The sequence below is a fragment of the Sturnus vulgaris genome, chromosome 5 (assembly GCF_052056855.1).
Source record: "Sturnus vulgaris isolate bStuVul1 chromosome 5, bStuVul1.hap1, whole genome shotgun sequence".
In the NCBI taxonomy this organism is placed as follows: Eukaryota; Metazoa; Chordata; class Aves; order Passeriformes; family Sturnidae; genus Sturnus; species Sturnus vulgaris.
The window spans coordinates 9,858,643-9,878,026 of NC_142247.1; the positions used below are offsets into that span (position 1 = coordinate 9,858,643).

General features: G+C 41.0%; 1 protein-coding gene across 1 annotated transcript in view; it reads right to left on the bottom strand.

The window, feature by feature from the left end:
- VWF (von Willebrand factor) overlaps window positions 1-10,937 on the bottom strand; it is a 121,595-nt gene extending 110,658 nt beyond the window's left edge. The window contains exons 1-5 of the mRNA XM_014880933.2: window positions 10,811-10,937; window positions 9,228-9,282; window positions 8,541-8,699; window positions 7,809-7,911; window positions 7,510-7,718 (exon numbers count right to left, since the gene is read on the bottom strand). Coding sequence (XP_014736419.2) covers window positions 7,510-7,718; window positions 7,809-7,911; window positions 8,541-8,699; window positions 9,228-9,282 — 526 coding nt within the window. The 5' untranslated portion in view covers window positions 10,811-10,937. The remainder of the gene's footprint in view (window positions 1-7,509; window positions 7,719-7,808; window positions 7,912-8,540; window positions 8,700-9,227; window positions 9,283-10,810) is intronic.
- Window positions 10,938-19,384: the final 8,447 nt, after the last annotated feature.

Genomic DNA, 19,384 nt, shown 5'->3' on the forward strand with positions numbered 1-19,384 from the left:
CCAGGACTATCTCTGCTTCCTATTGTGGATACCTGCTACTAAACAATTTTGTGACCCTCAGTTGTTTTTTAAAACTCTGTTGTGGTGCCTGTGAGAATATCAATTGCCAGTGTTGATGCATTCTCTGATGCAGAGGATATATTGAAATACAAGCCTGGCGGTATCTGAAAACCAAAAGAAACTCTTCCTAAATACATCTATAGAATATATAATAATATATACATGTATAGATAATAAAGATTCTATTGAGCTCCCTGTTTAGTACAAACACAAGGAATATACAGACCACTAAAACTGTTCTTAAACTATGGGGTAGTCATGAAAACTGCACTGAGAATGCCAAGGCAGAGGTATTAAGATTGCAGACTTTTTTGCTAGAAATGAGGGGCTTTTAAAGCCTCTAAATGTATTAGGCCCACAGCAGATATCAAAGGAAGAAGACTCCCATGGAAAGGGGATAAAAGACACAAAATTTTCATCTATGCAGCCAGGACTTGGCACACAAAAAGAAATGCAGGAATGAGAAGAACACAACCCTTTATCTTACCACATACTATAAACATTAAAGCAGCAGTACAAGCCAGCCTGAGGAGGAGCAAGGTGCTGAATTCCCTTTTGTTTGCAGTAAGGCAGCCTTGCCCTAGCAGGTGTGAAACAGGAGCTGGGCTCTGCTCTGAAGCAGTGTTTCTCCAGCCCTGGCTGCACATCCAGACCAGGATTCCTGCTGGCAGCTACCCCTGGGGGCTCCTTCACCCACAGGCTAAGATTTGAAGGTCAGGACAACTGTTGGCCCTAAAATACTGATCACTTGCTTTTTCATTTCTCTCCTTCCATTAATTTTTTTTTCTTCTGTGGTGCTTGTAACTTTATACCCCTTATGCAGTTCTTTTATGCAACACTTACATTATGTGATTTTAACTCTTTGTTTGCTGTATTCTATGACTCACACTTCAAGTGAAGGGTCAGGAGAGTCAGTCCTGTGAGGAGCAGCTGAGGGAGCTGGAAAAGGGGCTCAGCCTGGAGAAAAGGAGGCTCAGGGGGAACCTTCTGGCTCTGCACAACTCCCTGACAGGAGGGGACAGCTGGGGGGGTCAGGCTCTGCTCCCGGGGAACAGGGACAGGATGAGAGGAAACAGCCTCAAGCTGGGCCAGGGGAGATTCATGTTGGACACCAGGAAGAAATTCTTCCTGGAGAGGATTGTCAAACATTGGAACAGGCTGCTGAGCAGGGTGGTGGAATCACCATCCCTGTAAGTGCTCAAGGAATGACTGAACATGGCACTCAGTGCTCTGGTTTAGTTGACAGGGTACAGATCACTCAAAGGTTGGACTTGATCATCTAGAATGTCTTTTCCAACCTAAATACTTCACTTATTTGATGAGACTTCAGGAAGAAAAGTGGGGAGGGAGAAATATCTCTGGTACATCTGACTGCTCCGGGTAAAGAGCAGCTGCCAACACCCCTGCCTTTCCCATCTGACACCTCCATTTCCTGTGGCTGAACAACTGGAGAAGGGAGAAGAGGAAAGGAAGTGGAAGGGAACAACACAACAGCCTAAAAAATAATCTGGGGTTCAAGTGGGCAGGTGATGCTGTCAACATAATCTGGCACTGCAATCCCACCACACAGCAGGACTGCCCTCATCTCTTGCACAGCAGAGTTTTGTTTTGCCTTCTGTCCCTTTTGTGGTCGCCTCTTCTTCCTGGAAGCACCCAAGATTCTGCAGAAACCACTCCCTCATAGGGCTCATCAGAGCCCTACACCCAGAAACCCTCCATGCAGCCTGGGTGGGACTTTGGCTAAAGCACTTAAATTTTGCCTAAGATTTACAGGAAACATGTTGAAAATAGAAATTGTCACAAAACATAATGAAAACAAAGGATTTGGAGACAAGTGCTTGAAGAAGGAGTGCCTGGTATGGACCACAGTACAGATCCCAGTAGGTAAACTGGCAGCTCAAATGCCAAGACCCCCAGGCAGCCAACTGGGGTAGAATCTCCTTTTAGCATGCAGGATGGGTTCAGGAGGCAGATATTAAAGGACAACACAAATCCCATCTGCTGCTAACATCCCAGAAGTATTACAACACCCGTGACCTTGCAGAGATGTTTGAGGAGAGGGCCAGTCCCCACCACCTGAGCAGCAGGCAGGGTCTCCAGGGTGTCCTGCTGGGCTATGCCTTTAGTGCTCCAATTTCTGCCCTCCTATCTGTCTCCCCTCAGAAAGATTTTCAGATTGGTGATGGCCATTTTTGACCCAAAATCCTTGCTCACCATGATTATCCGAGGCTCCAATCACCAGTTCCTTCTGAAATCTGAAACTGGCACCAACTTGTTTACTTTGACACTGATTGTCAGGCAAGTAAAGCATCAGGAATAACCCCCTCATGCTCTAGGCACCCAGTGGGAAGCAAGAATCCTGACCTCCTGCAGATTTTCCATATGGCCACAGGCCCATCAGATAACACTCTCAGGCTCTGTTAACTCATCTATAAAATAAATGCAAGAATTTGGTCAAGACAATACAGTCTTGTGAGTTTTAACTGGTAAATAGAGTCTCAGTTGGTAAATAACCAACTTTAACATGTTGGTTATTTATCAAGCAGTAAGGGGGGGGTTTTTGTGAGGGTGGTTTTGTTTGTTGTTTTGGGAGCTTTTTTAACATAGTTTTACATGATTCCAGACAAGCAAAACTATTGGTAAGGCTGCCCAAAAATTGATCCATAGTTTGCATCAAATTAATGATATCAAATAAAGTCATGGGCTTTAAAATTTTTCCTGCCCACTCCAGATCAATGAATATAAAATCAATAATATTGAACAGGAGAGGGAAAGAGTCATCTCCAAAACTCTATAGCCTAGTGATGTAGCCACACTCCTCACAATAGAAATGTCTGACTTCAATCCTAGACCCTTAATGAAGCACAGGGGTTAGGAATGCAGATTTCTGGTATCTCAGATGAATGCCCTAAAATAAAGACAGCCTCAACACAAGTCATCTTCATCTGTACCATTTCTAATTCCCTTGGGAATCTAGTCCCTTTACTTCCAATTGAAAATGTAAGAAAATGGGATTGACTCAGCCTAAACAAAAGCATTCAACTTGCATAAAATCAAATTACTGATATCCTTTAAAATGCCAATAAAATCCTATTTCAGATGACCTAAACTTGTGTTTACTTTCTTAGGCAAACAAATAAAATATTTATTATCTGCACTACTATCACTGAGTTTGGAATGTGCTTTAAAAGCTTCTGGTGCCAGGTACCACACACTGAGAAGTCACATATTCAGTCATATACATTTACACTATTTCAGAAATTAAATCATTACCTGAAATATCAGATTGTTCCTTGAAGATACTGCCTGTTTCTATGTGTTTAACTTTTATTGACTCTCCTGTGAATATATCTATACTCATCATGTATTCTGTATTTCAGGAGCTTAAGGATGGAGGATGTTGCTCATTGCTGGAGCAGGCTTTATCCACAATTCTCCATGGGTATTGTTTTATTATAAAAATCTTTTTAATCTGGATACCAGATTCCCAGAAACCTGCTTCCTGCCAGTGCCAAGAAAAACATAATGGGATGCTGGATTAATTTGGGCTGGGATCTTTTTTACCTTCCACTATACTAAGTGTGTGTGGTGTGTGGCATGCACAAATAACAAAATGATGGAGTGGCATCCCCATGTTGATTTTGAATGATCTGTTTTGCACAAAGACTTCAAGGATGAGCTAGACATCCAAGCATCCATCACAGCAATACCAGAAATGGCTGGATGTGGCACTTACTGCCCCAGTTTCATTGACAAGGTGGTGTTTGGCCAAAGGTTGGACTTGATGTTGGAGGCTTTTTCCAGCCTCAATGATCCTGTGCTAAGTCTATGAGGCACAGACTGAGGTTGCAGGTACATGGATAAGCTCTGGCAGCTTGGTGCTGCAGCCTCACTCACTGGGAAGGAATTCCCTCACCATTTCTGCAGGGAAAGAACACTCCCTGAGACGACTCACATGCTGCAGGGCTAAGAGGATTCACCAACTTGCTGCTGTGTGCACATCCTGAGGAGCTCCCAGGATCAAATTGCCTGTGCTATGTCAGATTTCCTCTGTCATGCTATGTAAGTCATCTCCTCTGGCCTGTGCTCTCAATCCCCAGTGGTAAAATGCTTGTGACAATGGTCAGAATTGTCACAGCCATGGGATGAAAGTGGCCAAATAGGTATCTGACCATCTAGAAAGAACCCAGCTTCATGTTTCTAATATGAGCAAAGGCTGTCAACCAGCTAGAAGGGCATGCTGAGCTCAGAAAGCAGATCCTGTTCAACTGGCAAGTCTCAGAAGCCTTCACAGAATGACCATAAAGGACCAGACCTTATCTGGCAAGAAAAAGCAGAGGGGAAACCCTTCAATAGGGTCTAGGAGAAAAACAAACAGACAAAAGACTAAACAAAAACCTTAGAAAACTTCCGAGACATTTCTTTTTATATTTTAGTTATGCTTAAAGTGTGAGAATGAGCTCTCAAGGTTTGGCTTGGTTTTGCTTCCATATCCAATAAACAAGCAAGCCCATAGAATAAAACCAATGTTGTTTGTCAGTCTGGACAGGACATGAGCACTTCTCCACAGGATGAGCTATTGTAGGAACCATGTCCACAGCAGTGACTCAGCACCCCAGCCTGTCTGAAGGACAGTGTGTCTGCAACTTTGGGAAAAGGTTCTTCCCCCAGAGGGTGGTGGGCACTGAACAGGCTCCCCAGGGAATGGTCACAGCCCCAAGGATGCCAGAGCTCCAGGAGCATTTGGATAACATGGTGGAATTGTTGGGGTGTCCTGTGCTGATCCTTGGGGATCCCTTTCAACTCAGGATATTGTGTGAACTCCAAAACCTACTGGAGAGGCTTTTTTTGGGAGTTCAAGAACTAACAATTATGGCCTTCAAAGCTCGGTCTCACCAGGGTATCAATTTTATTCTCATCATTCAGAGCTTCAGGACCTCAATAGCTGAGCATCCGAAGTGTACACAGAAACAATGTATGTTATTCTCTCATCAGATTCTCATCAGTTCTCTATTTCCACACTAAAAACACAGTGAGGAGTCATAAGAGCATCATGACAGCAGCACGTTTGAATAGATTATAGAACAGGAGTATAAATATATCAAGAGAAAAGAAAAGCAATTACAGTGCTCATTAAGTTTTAAACACCCTTCTGTTCATGCCTCCTTTATTTACTCTCTGTAAATGGTAATATCCACTCACAGAGCAGGTGCTTTGCCTCTTCTTTCACCACCATCCCAAAAACAATCCAGATATAAATTGAGTTAAAATTAAGTTATAAATAAATATAAATTGAGTTAAAATGGATTATAAATGAAGTTCTATATCATACTCCACTTCCTTAAGGGAAAAATCAGACTGTGTTATTAACCCACAATAATTTATTTCCCTAAAATACAGAAAAATTGTATTTTCAGTTGTTTCCACTGTATGTTATCCTGAAGCTCAAAGATCTTAACACATCTCTTATCAATATAAATCCATCCCAGAAATTTGATTTATTAGAACAGAGGCCCCGATCTGATAAATTACAGTTTTTAACAGGAAGCAATGGACACACCAACAGGACAGTTCAGTCTGCTGGCAACCTTAAGGTAATCCTGAGCTGCCCTCTGATCAACTAAGTCCTTACACCAAGCTCACATCCTGGGATATGCTGGCATTCAGGAGATTTAATCAGCCTGAAAGAACAACTAAAAACTTCAGTGAAAATAGAAGGGTAAAATGCTTCACAGGCTTCCAAGAGGCTGCCTACCTTTTCTGTTTACAGAATATTACCTCTCCCAGCTGTTTGTGTTGCCCCCCACCAGGAAGCTAGATTCAACAGTATATTAAAAAACAAACAAACAAAAAAGTGATCTGAATTATTCCATAACTGATTTACTTGGATCAAGTTAAGAAATGCTCCAGTGAACCAGCAGAGCTGCCAAGGAGACAAACAGTGCGTGGGTGTAGTGACGTCCCTCACTGATACAACAAATTCAAAACATAATTCAGTCTAATTCCTTCTAAATTAGTTTAAATGAAAGGTCTTTTGTATCACTGGAAAAACTGGCAGAATTGCTGACACATAGTTCTATTCTTCAGGCTAAATCACAAATCTGTGTATCCACACAGGTGAATAAACATGAGGAAATCCGTGACTTCTGTATGAGACACAGAGAACACATTTTCTCTGTCACCTCTATTGCATTACAGCTCCTCCAAGCAGAGGCGCTGTGATGGACTTCATTACATTCCAAAATCTGTGTCTGTGAATGGACTGCTTTTTTTTAAGAGAGAAGATACAGCCTTCAGCATGTAAAACAAATGCAGCATGAAACACATTTAAACGTGAGCAGCAGAAGGGCCTTTTCTACATTTGAACAATCCAAAGCATTACAGTCTCCTTTTTTGCTCCTGCTTTTTCTAAGAGCCTTACTACTATTTACTGTCTCAAGAAAAAGCCATAAACTTCCTGTCTCATCTCATTCAGACAACAAGGGATCCAAGTCCTGGCAAGCAGTTCTGTGACTAGAGTTTGTTTCTTATTGTTTACATTACAGAAGGCCAGAATAATCATTTTAACACACCATGAGATCTCTTTTTTTCCGTACACTGAAGCTATGCTTATGTATCCTGAGTGCCAGTAGGACACATCTCTGGAGTACTGCCAGGCTCCTTTCCAAGCTGCTTTGCCTCCCTTTCTATCTTCAGTATCATTTATTTTTAATGTACACTTCATATTATCAATCTAATGTATTAATGTATTACCTAACTTCAGGCTTCTCCTCTTCAGGTAAGTGCTGAGAATTAAAAGACACTCTGAAATACCACAAATCAAGACCAATCCTTCAAAGTCTCATTCAGGGCTTTTCAGAAACTCTTAGTCTTTACACGAAGGTGTAGAGAGCAGCAAAAGCAGTCTTGCCTCTCGTTCTCAGCAGGAATTGGTGTGATATAAGGTGCACTCCCAATCCAACAGCTCTTACAGACAGGGAAATGTCATTAAAAGGTAACCCCTTTATAGAACAGCATCCCACCTCAAACCTGCAATCTTTGCTGTTTTAACAGCATCTATGCTTACTATCTCTTGGCTAATTCATTAAAATTTAGAAGTTGGATCAATGGGTTTTTGACACAGCTTTTCTGCTGGGTCTTCTTCCAGCCAGCCTCCCCACATGAATTAACCTGTAGCTTTATCTTTGCATTTGAAAGTTTCCAGGTTTCTAAACATGCTACGTTCAGGTGCCTGGGCTTTCCTCAGGAATGAGATGTGACAGCCATTTCCTTTTAGGAGAAAGGAAGATGAAAGGACTTAGTCAGACAGTTTTTCAGCACACCAAGTTGAGGTACCTGACAGGTTCTGTAGAAACATGTTCCTGGATAGGCAACATCTTTGTTGAATCACCCAGCAGGAAAAGTGTGCAGAGCATCCATTAAAATACAATCAGTTAGGGGTAACCTTACCTTCCCGAGTTCTGAAGTCATCCTCAAGGAATTTATTAAAATTGCCACACAACCCACAGGTCTTATTATAGTGCTTTTCTTGAAGGAGTATCTGAATGTTTCCACTGGCATCAATCTTCACCACAAAGCCGTGCTCATCGCTGGATATTTTATAATAACCTGCCTCCTTCTCTATAAATATACCATTGGAGGCAAAAGGTATGGAAACCCTGTGGAGAAAAAAAACAAGAAATTCTCAGCATGTGACACACAAAACCCATCAGATTGTTTTCTGCTAGAATAATAGTTCCTACAGGTACCTTTTGTCTTCCTGCATCACAACTCCATCTAAAGAAAGGCGAAGATTGAAATATTCTCCGAGATACACAGAAAAAGCAACTTTGTTCCCATCCTGGTAATCACCTGAGGAGATGAGACAAAACCAAATACTCTTAGTTCTGGGACTCAGGAGGATAATTTGTATTCAGTAAAAACTTATTTTAAATTATGACCACCACTGAAGAGTTATTAGTGGATATAAAAACACCTACCAAAGCAGTTGGTATGAAAGTCATGTACAGTTTTGGTACATATATCATCATTTCCATTCCCAAGAATAACTCTGCAGAGGCCTATGCTAATTCCAAGACCTTCTGTCCTAGAAGATGGGATTTTTTCTTACTGGTGTGGTTTAGAATACAGATAAAATTAGTTCTAAAGGGTTGTATAGTTCTTATTCCTGGACTCAGCTTTAACTCAGCCCCATCTTCCTGAAAAATTCAAAATTAGTAAAGGACTTCTTTTCAGTAGGAGTACTAAGAAAAATCCCTGTTTCTCAGCAGTTTATTTATGTGTGAACTACATTACCAAGGGATAACAGAAGCTCAGAAGTAATCTCGCTTTGCAAAACAAGCCCAAAAAACCCAATGCAACCCATAAACAAAAAAAACCAAACCACCAACCAAGACCCTTTTTATGCAGTGGTCCATCCTACCTAACAAAGGGCAACTCTTTGTCTTTTTCTCCAGTGATTAAACCCAGCTCAGACTCACCTAAGAGAGTGAAGGAGTGCTTGTGACAGTCCCCAGCAAGGAGGTAGCTGCAGTCCCCAGCAAAATTGTACAAGGAACCATCAAATGTTTTGATGTGATCATTCCCAAAAAGGCTGCAACGGGCAACTGATGACTCCTGAAGTGAAGCGCCTGATAACCCTGGATATCAAAACACAACATTAACTTGAAATTTAAAGCAATTATTTTGCAGTTCAGGGATTTCTCTGCTGGAATTTATCCCCACTGATGTCCTGGTAGCTTCTAGGCAGACTGTAAGCCTGGCATGGCAGTCCATAGGATCACAGATTATTATTATTAGTAGTAGTAGTATTATATGCATTACTGAAATGCCTTTTTTTGTTTAATTTCCACCAGCCCAAACCTTGCATGGGTAATTTAAGTTCTGATTCTTCAAGGAATGCCATGTGTTCATTTGTGCCTGCCTGCAATCCCACTAAAGCCTATAGAGCACTAGGAAAGCTCCATATCTTGTCCAGTCAAACATCTCTGACTTCAGGGACTCAACACAGTGCCGGTTTCAAGTGAAACAGACAAAAGGAATTACTTTATTGATGACTTGAGCATGGTGAGACTAATCCCTGCGTCAGTTCAAAAAGGGCAAGGGGGGGCTCATATCTCTCAAAAAAAATAGTGAAACTATATTCTAGTCCAAACCTGTTTTCTTACCTGTGATTACAGTGGCTAGCAGTAGGTTTGTTTGCAGCACTGTCAAGAGGAGCATCTGTTAAAAATCAAAAAAGAGACAGTTTAGAATAGTATTAGTTTGAGACACAGTCTGTTTCACAACTCCTCATCACTTTCTGTCCCTTCTTTATAAAGAAAATTATCATTGAGGTTCTGAAGCATTTCAGAAAGCCATACTCCATGCAGACAGTCATGGTAATTCAACTGCCCTCCATCCTGCTTTAGCTAGGTAATCTAGGAGAGTTATTCAATGTTCTTTGCCTACATTTTCACTTCTAGTGGCAGGGAGGTGAGCTACCTCCACGGGAAATGCAACCCAACACAGACATATATCCCAATTCCCTCATTTAACACCCTGCACACAAAGCCTTTCAATGCACAGCATTATTTCTCAGCCAGCCTGATGTGAAGAAACACCCCAGACTGGCTCAGCCAAGCTGGCTCCAATAGAAGTCACCTCTGCAGCACAAGATTTGCACCCTGCCCAAACGTCCACAAAGGGAAAGAAAGAATATACAGATTTTGCACCAGCCAGCAGGTTTGCTTGGCAGACCATTATAACCTCATAATCCACTGATTTCAGGGTGATAATGTGCTTGAGATAAGGGGCAAGAAGCAAAGGGAGGAAATTGTGCAGAGATTAGAGACTCAGGATGAAAATTTTCATTCAACAAAATCAGTTTTAGCATTGCCTCCTCCTTTCTACAACCAGAACACCAGCCTTTGTTTTCCATATGTCTGTAAACGACCTCCAGGATGACCAGGCCTTTTAAAAAAATTAATAATGGGATAGGAGGGTCATGCAGATGGTGAACTACATGGGTTCTGTGGCAAAACACCAACAGTTAAGGCTGAGAGCTGCAGGGAGTTCCATCTAAGCAAATTAATTTCAGTGATCATATAAGCAACTAGAGAAGCTTAAATGTATCAAAGTTAATATATTAATGCCAGAACACCAGACACACCTTTTCATAAGGAACCCTCCAATTAAAGACAATGCATTTTGCAAAGACAAATTGAGATTTCAGGTATAGACACATACTTCTTATTGCTGTTAGTTATGTAGGTCCAACTCACAGCCACATAAACACTGAGTTTGACTTTTTTACACAAGACAGGAAAAGAAAGATCTATTCTAGAATTCATTCTAATATAATGCTGCAAATCCCAAACTGACAGAATGCTGCAAGATAGCTCAGAGGAGGCAACTGCATGGGAATGGCACTACAAAGAATGGTGAAGAAAACAGCAGGCATTATTATTCTCAGATTACACACTTGCCACTGTATTTTTTTGGTGCATGCACAGTGTTATTGTAATAAACCAGAAACTGCTGTGCTTTGTTAACCCTTTTGTTTCACAAAGCAGGCAGAGAAAAAAGGCAAGGTGTAAATCCCTTTCCATCAGTCCCCTTCCACCTCCCACTCCGTTCTGAGCTGCAGACGGAGTTTCCCCCAGTTCTAAAGGAGCAGGTGCCACTAACAAATCAGAAAACAAACCAATAAGATCTGCCAGTATAAAATCCTCTACAGTTTTATCACTGACTTAACTAGAAACAAATGTACCTTCTTCTGTGCGAGATTCCTCTTGCACGTGAGCAAGAAACTCCTCCAGTTTCCACCTCCAGCCTACAACACCATTGTTCCCCTGGATCTTCAGAAGCCAAGACTGGAATGGCTTTGGTCTGAAATCTCTTGTTTTTGTACAAGCCAGGAACTCTTGTCCATTTAAGAGGAAAGATAAAAACGCGGACGTCACATCCGCCTGATTCTCAAGACAATAGATTAAATTGCTATCGTGGAAATCAGTCACTCTTAATTGCCAGGAAGGTACAATGAGGGGAAATAGTTTCAAAAACTGACAGATAAAGTCTTTGAAATACATTTCACATGTGTATTTGTGACAAATCTCACTGGCTGAGCCAACAGGCAGCATATTTATTTGACAGAATGTTATTCAAAAGGAATAGTAGGATGCTCCACATCTCAAAGGGCACAGAGTCATTAAGTCTTTTTTTCCTAAACAACTGCCTTAAAGAAGAAAGAAAAATTCAGAGCTAGCAATGCCCTGGGTTTATTCTCTAGGTGAAAACATACTTGAATTTGCCACCTTCTATCAGAGCATTTGATCCTTGATATGTTCCTTTAGAACAATACATGGTAGCAAGTTAATCCTGCTCTGACTCGTTTGCAGAGCGGGCACCAAATTTATGGACATGTGTACAGCATTGAACAAAAACACACAAAAAACTGAGTTTGAGTTTGTCAAGTCTTACTTGACTTTCAATGTCCCATTCCTCATATTTTCAATAACTACTAGGATTAACAAAGGCCTTAGGAGGCAACATATTGCACTGCTGGGAATTGTTCTCCTGGATCCAGCTGCCACATCTCAGCAGGTCCTTCCTATCCCTGAGAGTCTGAACATGAGTGATCCCAGAGAGATGTTCCCTAAACCTTTCCTTATGGGAATGCCAGCACTACTCAGGGTAGAGGGAGTTAGATCTTCTATCACCCTGGTCTCTTGTCATCTTCTCAGTTCTAATCCTTTCACTTCCTGAGCCCCAAATAAGTCACTTCATTTGGCAACTTCCTCTTGCAAATCTAAATCCAGCAGGGCTTTGATTCACACTTTCTTGTTTGGCACATAAGGAAGGTAGAATGAGAACACCTGGAAAAATTCCTTAAAAATAAGAACGGTGCTGGTTCAGATAAGAAGTGTCACAATGTCTGGCTTAAGTGTGCTAGCAACCTTGGGGAACACATAAACAAAATTAATTGAGATAGACACAAAGAACAAACTTCTTTCATCCTGGCTTTTTTTTTTCTCCCCCCAAAAATAAGGAAATCGTAATTAAAGAGTGCATTTATTGATTGATATTGTACATTGTTCCTACACAAAGCTTAGTGATGGTTGGGCAGTTATGACATGTAATTTTCTAAACAGTACACTTGAGACACAGGAGAAAACATATAAACAGCTATGAAGTGTTGCCAAAAAAAAACCATCTATAGTCCATTCTTGGAAACAATACAGGAAGGACTTCTGAGAAAAATTATTCATAATCCTGTTTTTCATTGCTTTGTTCAAATACCAGGTTGCATGCAACAAGTCCTGACCCTGCTACAAGTATGTTTGAATTAAAGGACTCTATCCTAGACAAAGGCTGTTTGCATGAGGATCACTTAATTTCTGCAGGAAATTGCACTGATTGATTTTATGTAACTTAAAAAAATTATTCCTGGCATCTGGAGTGAACAGAAACCCCAAACACCACATCTCAGATGCCACCAAAAAAAAAAAAAAAAAAAAAAAAAGAATCAAATGAGGGAGGGTGCACTCAGAAATGCAGGAAAGGACAGAAAGAGAAAAGATAAAATTGCGATCAGAGGTAGGAAGCAACTTTCCTATGAGCAGAGGGAATTGCCAGTCTTGGAAAATCAGAGAAATTATAGAAGGTCCTTGTGTGTGCTATCACAAGTAGCACAGAGAAGGTAGGAAATCAGTGTTCCTCCTCTTCTCCCAGGGTAAAGGCTGGGAGCATGCAGCGAAATCCTCAGGGGGTTGACTGCCTTTAAAACACATAACTGGAAGGTCTCAGCACAGGTCACTCTGTCAAAAAGGAGTCAGACAAATTAATGAAGTGCCCCTGCCTCACAGGGATCAGATCTCGGGGATCAAGTGATGAATCAGAGACAGTTTTTGGCTTAGGAAGTCCTTACCCTGCTGTGTATCAGAAGCAGAAATCCCATCTTTTCATGTTACATTTTATTTCATACTTCTCTTTTCCTAAGCAACTGCTGCTAGCCACTAGAATCCTACTTGTGGGCCAAAAAAAACGCAAAAAAAACCAAAAACAAAAATAAACCAAGAATAAACCCAAATAAAATAAACTAGACAGCTTTCTTTATCCTATCCCCATCTGCAAGAAGATATGTTTTAGTGTTTTTCCACAAGTGAGATTCAAAACAATTTTTCCATTACAGATGCAACAGTGAAACAGTGCAAAAAGGACCAGGAAAGGGGCAAAAAAACCCCACAAACTCGGGAAAAGGGCAAAAAAATCCTCCACAAAACCGGGGAAAAAAAACCAAAAACAAAAAAAAACCCCACAAAACCAGGAAAGGGGCAACAAAACAAAACAAAAAAAAAAGAACACCCAGGAAAGGAGCAAAAAAAAAAAGGGACCAGGAAAGAAACTAAAGCTCTAGTTCTTATGAATTGCAGGGGCTTTAGTGCGTTTTGGGGGTCATCAGTGCTCAGCTCCTTTTCCTGGCATGGTTAGGCATCCATGGTTTAAAGACAAACACCCTGCGAGAGAATGGGAGGCACTAAAAAAACTCATTTGGCATTTGAAAGCCTCTGGACATCCTTCCACAGGCTGGGAAGTTCACAGGGCAAAGCAAACACTTGAACACTCACTCTCCCTCCTGCCTGGGCAGGCAAGGGCATTATCCACGATAATCTTTTACCAATTTAACTCCTCCCCTGGTGGCAAGCTCACGGGATTCCCAGATTTCCAGTTCCACAGCCCTTTCCAGGGTTATGATTAGAGCCACGAGGAGCTCAGGCTGCAGAGAGTGAGCCAAGGCTCTTGGGTGCTGCTTTTCAGGCTCCAAATCTGCCAGGCAACATCCCCCACACAGAGTTTTTTAGGAGCCAAGGTTCAATCAAATCAAAATACCCCTTCTCCATACCCAGGGAATAAGGAACTAAGCTGCACGACAGCATTTTCAGCTAGCACTGTGTTGGAACCCTAGAAACTGGGAGTTTTCAACTTTCTGTGCTGTCAGGCACTGACCCCAAAAAGAACACTGCTTTTGACCTGAGACCTTGGAGAAGGCTTCCAAAATTGAGCGATGGAACTAGAATCACCGGTGCGTAGTTTGAATACATAATTCAAATTCAGTTTGAATACCGTGTGTAATATCACACGGTGGAGAATTTGGAGTTTTGGAATATACTAACAGCTATAAGGTAATATGGAGGTTTTAGGGCAGAGGTTTCTTTCTTTCTTCACCTTCTTCTTCATGGGTATAGGTGGTACTTTTTTAATTGGATAGAAAATGCCGCACTGCAGATGACAGGTGTTTGGTCATGGGGTGAAAAGTAAAGATAAATCAGGTGTTAGTTCTTAATTGGACAATTAAGCCTTAAAAGACTTTGCAAGGAGCAAGATACATCACCATTTCACCATTTTTAGCTTGTTAGCTAGAAGTGCTGTAGCACTGACTCTAACATAGATAAGACTTAATAAACATCTCAGTCCAAACACAAAATTCCGTCTCTCACGCCTTTAATCCCGACACTGGCAAGAAGAAATAAGGATACTGGGGAATAAGGACCCAGGGAATAAGGATACTAGAGCTGCACGACATCATTTTCAGCTGGTGCCAGCTAGTACTGCTCTGCTGAAGTCAGTGGCACTGCTCTGTGCTGGCTGGAGAGCCCAAAGCCTCACAAATTTGCATTGCATCACAGCCAGCAGAAATTCAACAGTAGCGGGGGGAGGATGCTTTTTCGCCCGGTCTGTGGGCAATTCGTCTCTTATCTAAGTGAGGTATCACCTCGACGAGATACGCCCGAGTTCCACAGGGCTGTAGGCACTCGGCATTCCCGGGAAGGGCGTGTGCTCCCAGTCCCCTCCTGGAAAAGCTTGGAGGCGGCGCTCACTGCTCTCTCTCTCTCTCTTTTATTGTTCATGTCTTGTACCTCCACCCCGCACTGAAATTCCCTGCATACAGCCAGCCAGCCAGAGGCCAGTCCAATTATTTCCTCCTCCACCCCCGGAATTGTTTTTCCTATTCCCCCCCACACACACTCCCAACGAGTTAAAACTCTATAATCTTATTGGTTTATAGGGTGTATTTATAAGCACAAGATTTTGTACGCAGGGTACCCAATACGTGCATGTTATTCACAATTATCCTGTGGGAGGTTTTCCATTCATGGAGCCTGTTCTGGAGAGAGCAAAACACTTCAGCATCCTTGTCATAATTTAACATCAGCACTGACATCAGACACCATCCACTCCACCACCACCAAATCACCATCAGGCTGCTGAAGGAAAAAAAAAAAAAAAAAAAAAAAAACGAAAACCACCCAAAAGACTAAATGCAAAGGAGTTTTTCCATTAATATAATAAGAGAAAATGAGAGTCTGTATCATGCAGCATGACATCCAGCCAGTTTTCCAACTCCATGCTTTAAAAGCAGTTCATCCCTCCCTTTAGGATTAAAATTTATCCAAATGCAGGGCTGCTGAAATGTCTTTAGCTGAAACCATGTAAATGAGTAGCCAACACTTCTGGGCTGCAGATCTGTAAAACAGTTGCAGTAACAATTGTGACTCTTGTGACTCTGTAGATTGAGTAGAATAATTAATTACTAAATGAGCCAGTCACCCTCAGATACACAGAGAGATCTCCAAATCTCAGATATGAAAAGTATCCTCAGTTCGTCTTTTAACTTTTAATCTGAGGTTTAATCAAGCATAATGAATGCATGCATGTGCAGATATACACCAAGACATGCACCCACCTGCATGTATCCACTAATTAAATTTGTCCTGACAGGAAAGTATTAATACATGAGAAAGGGGGGAAAAATAAACAGGAACAGCCAAAAGACAGGAAGTAACCTCTTAGTGTGGGGAGACAGATGAAAATAGAGGAGGGAAGCCTTCTTTCTAATGTGCATGTTCTTACAAAAAAATAAAACAAAATTCCCATAAGTACCTGTGATTCCAGTACTAAATCACAACTGATCATCCATATAAATCCCATAATTTCAGCAGTTACAGCAACTGAAACAAGAGCCACAGTTTCCCAGATGAGAATTAAAAAGCCTGAGTAGTTATTTTTGCAGAGTGAGGCTTTGCTATTATAGAAGGGAGCAAACACAGACCCCGTGCTGCTGCTTTGAGAAGCAATTTCACCTTCATGCAGTTCAACAGAAACAATACTTTGTGTATTTGCATCACAAAGCATGTAAGCAAGGATAAATTAATTAACATCCTCTGCTCCTTGCACAGGGCTGGTCTAGGGCCCTGGGAGATTTACTAATTAAGAAGTTTACTAATGACAGACTTCCCGAGATGCTCCTGAACGAACCCAGGTTTCTTTCCAGGGTCACAACTGTTATAAAATGCCCAACTCAGGAGCCAGCTGGAGCTTCTGTGTTCAAGACTGACCCCTGTAGGTTTGTCCCAAATTAATTATTTTTCAAACAAGAACGGTGCCAGGGGCTCATTTAACATTTCAACACAACTGTTAGCAAACTGTTCTGACAATTAAAGCCACACAATGTTAAAAACATTCGCTGTAACTCGGGTTTCTGCTAGTCCAAGCTTCAGACAGTATGTTAATAGAAATTCAAGAATTTCTATTACCATATTTTCTCCACATGTCTTCCCGGACAAATGAGTTCAGAAAAATTCTCCACCATCTCCTTTTTAAGTTCAAGGAACTGAGCTCCCAGGTTGCCTCTCTAAAGTGCTTTTTTCCCCATTTTTTATGATTTTCACAGCTCATCTGTAACTCCAGATACCAGAGCTAGGGCCAGGTTTAAATATTTAACACTGCTGCTATTCCTAGAATGCAGCATCATCCATAGCCCTTACTCCCTTCATCAGCATCTCCTACCACTTCAGCAGTTCAAATAACATAAGGCAGAAATAGATACTATCAATAATCAGAAACAAAACACCTCAGAAGGGCAAGTTATCATTTGGCAACATATAATCAATGTGACGAGCACTCAGTTGTTGGTGTGCTTTCTACTCACCCAAATGATGGTATGTCAAATCTAAAAGGTGCCTAAACACCTTTAGGCACCTAATGCATGCATTATTGCATTAATACAATTTGCCAAAATTGTGATCTCACTAAAGACTGGTAAGGTTTGTCATAGACTGTGTTTTTTCATAAACTCATCAAAATTAATTTTAAAAACCTCAAGCAATATAATGTAAATACTAATCTATCAAATAAAACAGTTGAAAAAACTTGGGAATAGTGCTATGAATTCCACTGAACTGCAGAGATATGCCAGTTCCCATTGAATAATAGGGTGTTTCTAAAAGTCTTCACCAGGAAGGATGGCCTTGGTCCCTTAAGGTTGAAATTTGGCCTATGGAAGTTCCTTGCATTACCTTAAGCATTTATAACATTATCTTAATCACTTTTTTAAATTAAAGAAGTCGCATCCATACAAAATTTATTTCATTCATTTTTAGAATGCCAAGGAAGAACCAACTCCAAGAAAAAGCTAAGACAAAAATCACGTGTTCCTCCCTCTGAAAGGCTGATTTACCCCAGTACAAGACAGAGCATGTTACTCATTGTGGAGGACAATTAAGTCCCAGAAACATTCACTGCTCTGCTGGGAACAATTGACACCATTATGTAATCAAAAAATCTGTCTTATGCACATTCCCCACCACCACCCTTTTTTTCCTGCAGTCATCCAATATAAGCACAAGGAGTAGGAGAAAAAAAAACCACCACCCCCCCCCACAAAAAAAAAAAAAAAAAAAAAAAAAAAAAAAAAAAAAGGAAAAAAAAAGGAAGCAAAATGCTCAGATGGTGAAATTTTCCTATTTTCCTCCAGTTCCTGTTTTCTCCTCATGTATTGCTATACAATACATATCCTAAAATCACAACACAAGATATCAATCACAAGACATCAGCCACAACACAAGGACTCTGAAATTCTAGAATACTGATTGGGTCTTTCATATGTCTTGTGATTTTTTTTTTCTACCATCAAAGATTAGCATTTATAAGATTTTCTCCAGAAATATGAAGGGTAGAGACTTCAAGATGAAAAACAAAGCTGAGACATTCACAGGAATTCCCAATCCCCACATTTAACATCCAAATAAAAGATAAAACTCTCCTAATACTCTACAACTTCAAAACATCATCAAGCAAGTTGACAATACAGATAACATAGGGATTGGAGTCATAAAATATCCTGAGCTGGAAGGGACCAAGGATCATGGAATCAACTTGATGTTACCCTAATTCCCTACAACCCTTTGTGCCCAACCCATGAGACAGGTACTCACCCCTCACAGACTGGAGGTAATGGAGAGTGTGTGTGTGTTTTTCCACTGGACCGTTCCTAGAACTATGGAACTTCATAGAAATCGCAATAAAAATTTAAAATACCCTCTAAGTTTGACTTTATTTTTTAAAAAAGTAACGTACCAAGTAGTCCAATCTTTTTCCATTCATCCTGGGACAAGAACTGCACAAAACTGCATCATAATAAAAATTTGGTTTTTGAACATCTCAAAGCTGACCGATACCTTGAGCTCACTATTTTATGAGCCCACTGCCAAAGATTTTATCTTTAGAAGCACAATAAAAAGACAGGATCTTGTTTGTGTGTTTGAATAACAAAATCATGGCCATAAATTGCTCAGAAAACCCAAAACAGTTAAAAATTAGGCTTCCTTTCTTTGTCCAACAAAAGTTATCGGAACATATTCCTTTCTCCTTTTCTTGTTTAGCAGAAAAATGCACAGTATTCAAAGAAACAGTGCCTCAGGATATTTGCAAGCATGAATCTATCTGTATATTTTATTGGCTTTTTATTTCTGTTCACATCCTTTTGGTTCAAACCCACACAGTTCTGAAAGTCCTCAGGCCCCAAGGCACCTACACACCTGAGCTATCAATCCCAGCATCTGCCGGGCTTTCTGGAAGGACAGAGTCACACATGGATATGGAGAGACCTCAGGAATGTTAAGGCAGAGTTTACAGAATAAACACAATGGCAAAAGTCAGCTTTAATCTGAAGCTGGTGGGATGAGAGGAGAGTGCATCTACCCTTGGTATTCTGGTGGATTACCATGGTGGCTGCAGTGCCTTCCCTGCTCTTTCCCATCCCACCTTCCAATACCAGGCATGAAAACCATCTTGCCTCAAATTTCCTTCAGAAAATATCCACGAAAGGTTTCCAAAAGTGAAGTAATCTTCAGCCGTTTTACTTTAATACAGACAGTTTAATTAACGTGCTGTGACACCCATGCATTCATCATTCCATGTATCACTCCCATTTTTTCCCTCTTCTTGGTCCCCTGATTTAGGAATCGCATCCCAGGTCATGTCATCAGTCTCAGGTGACAGGAGG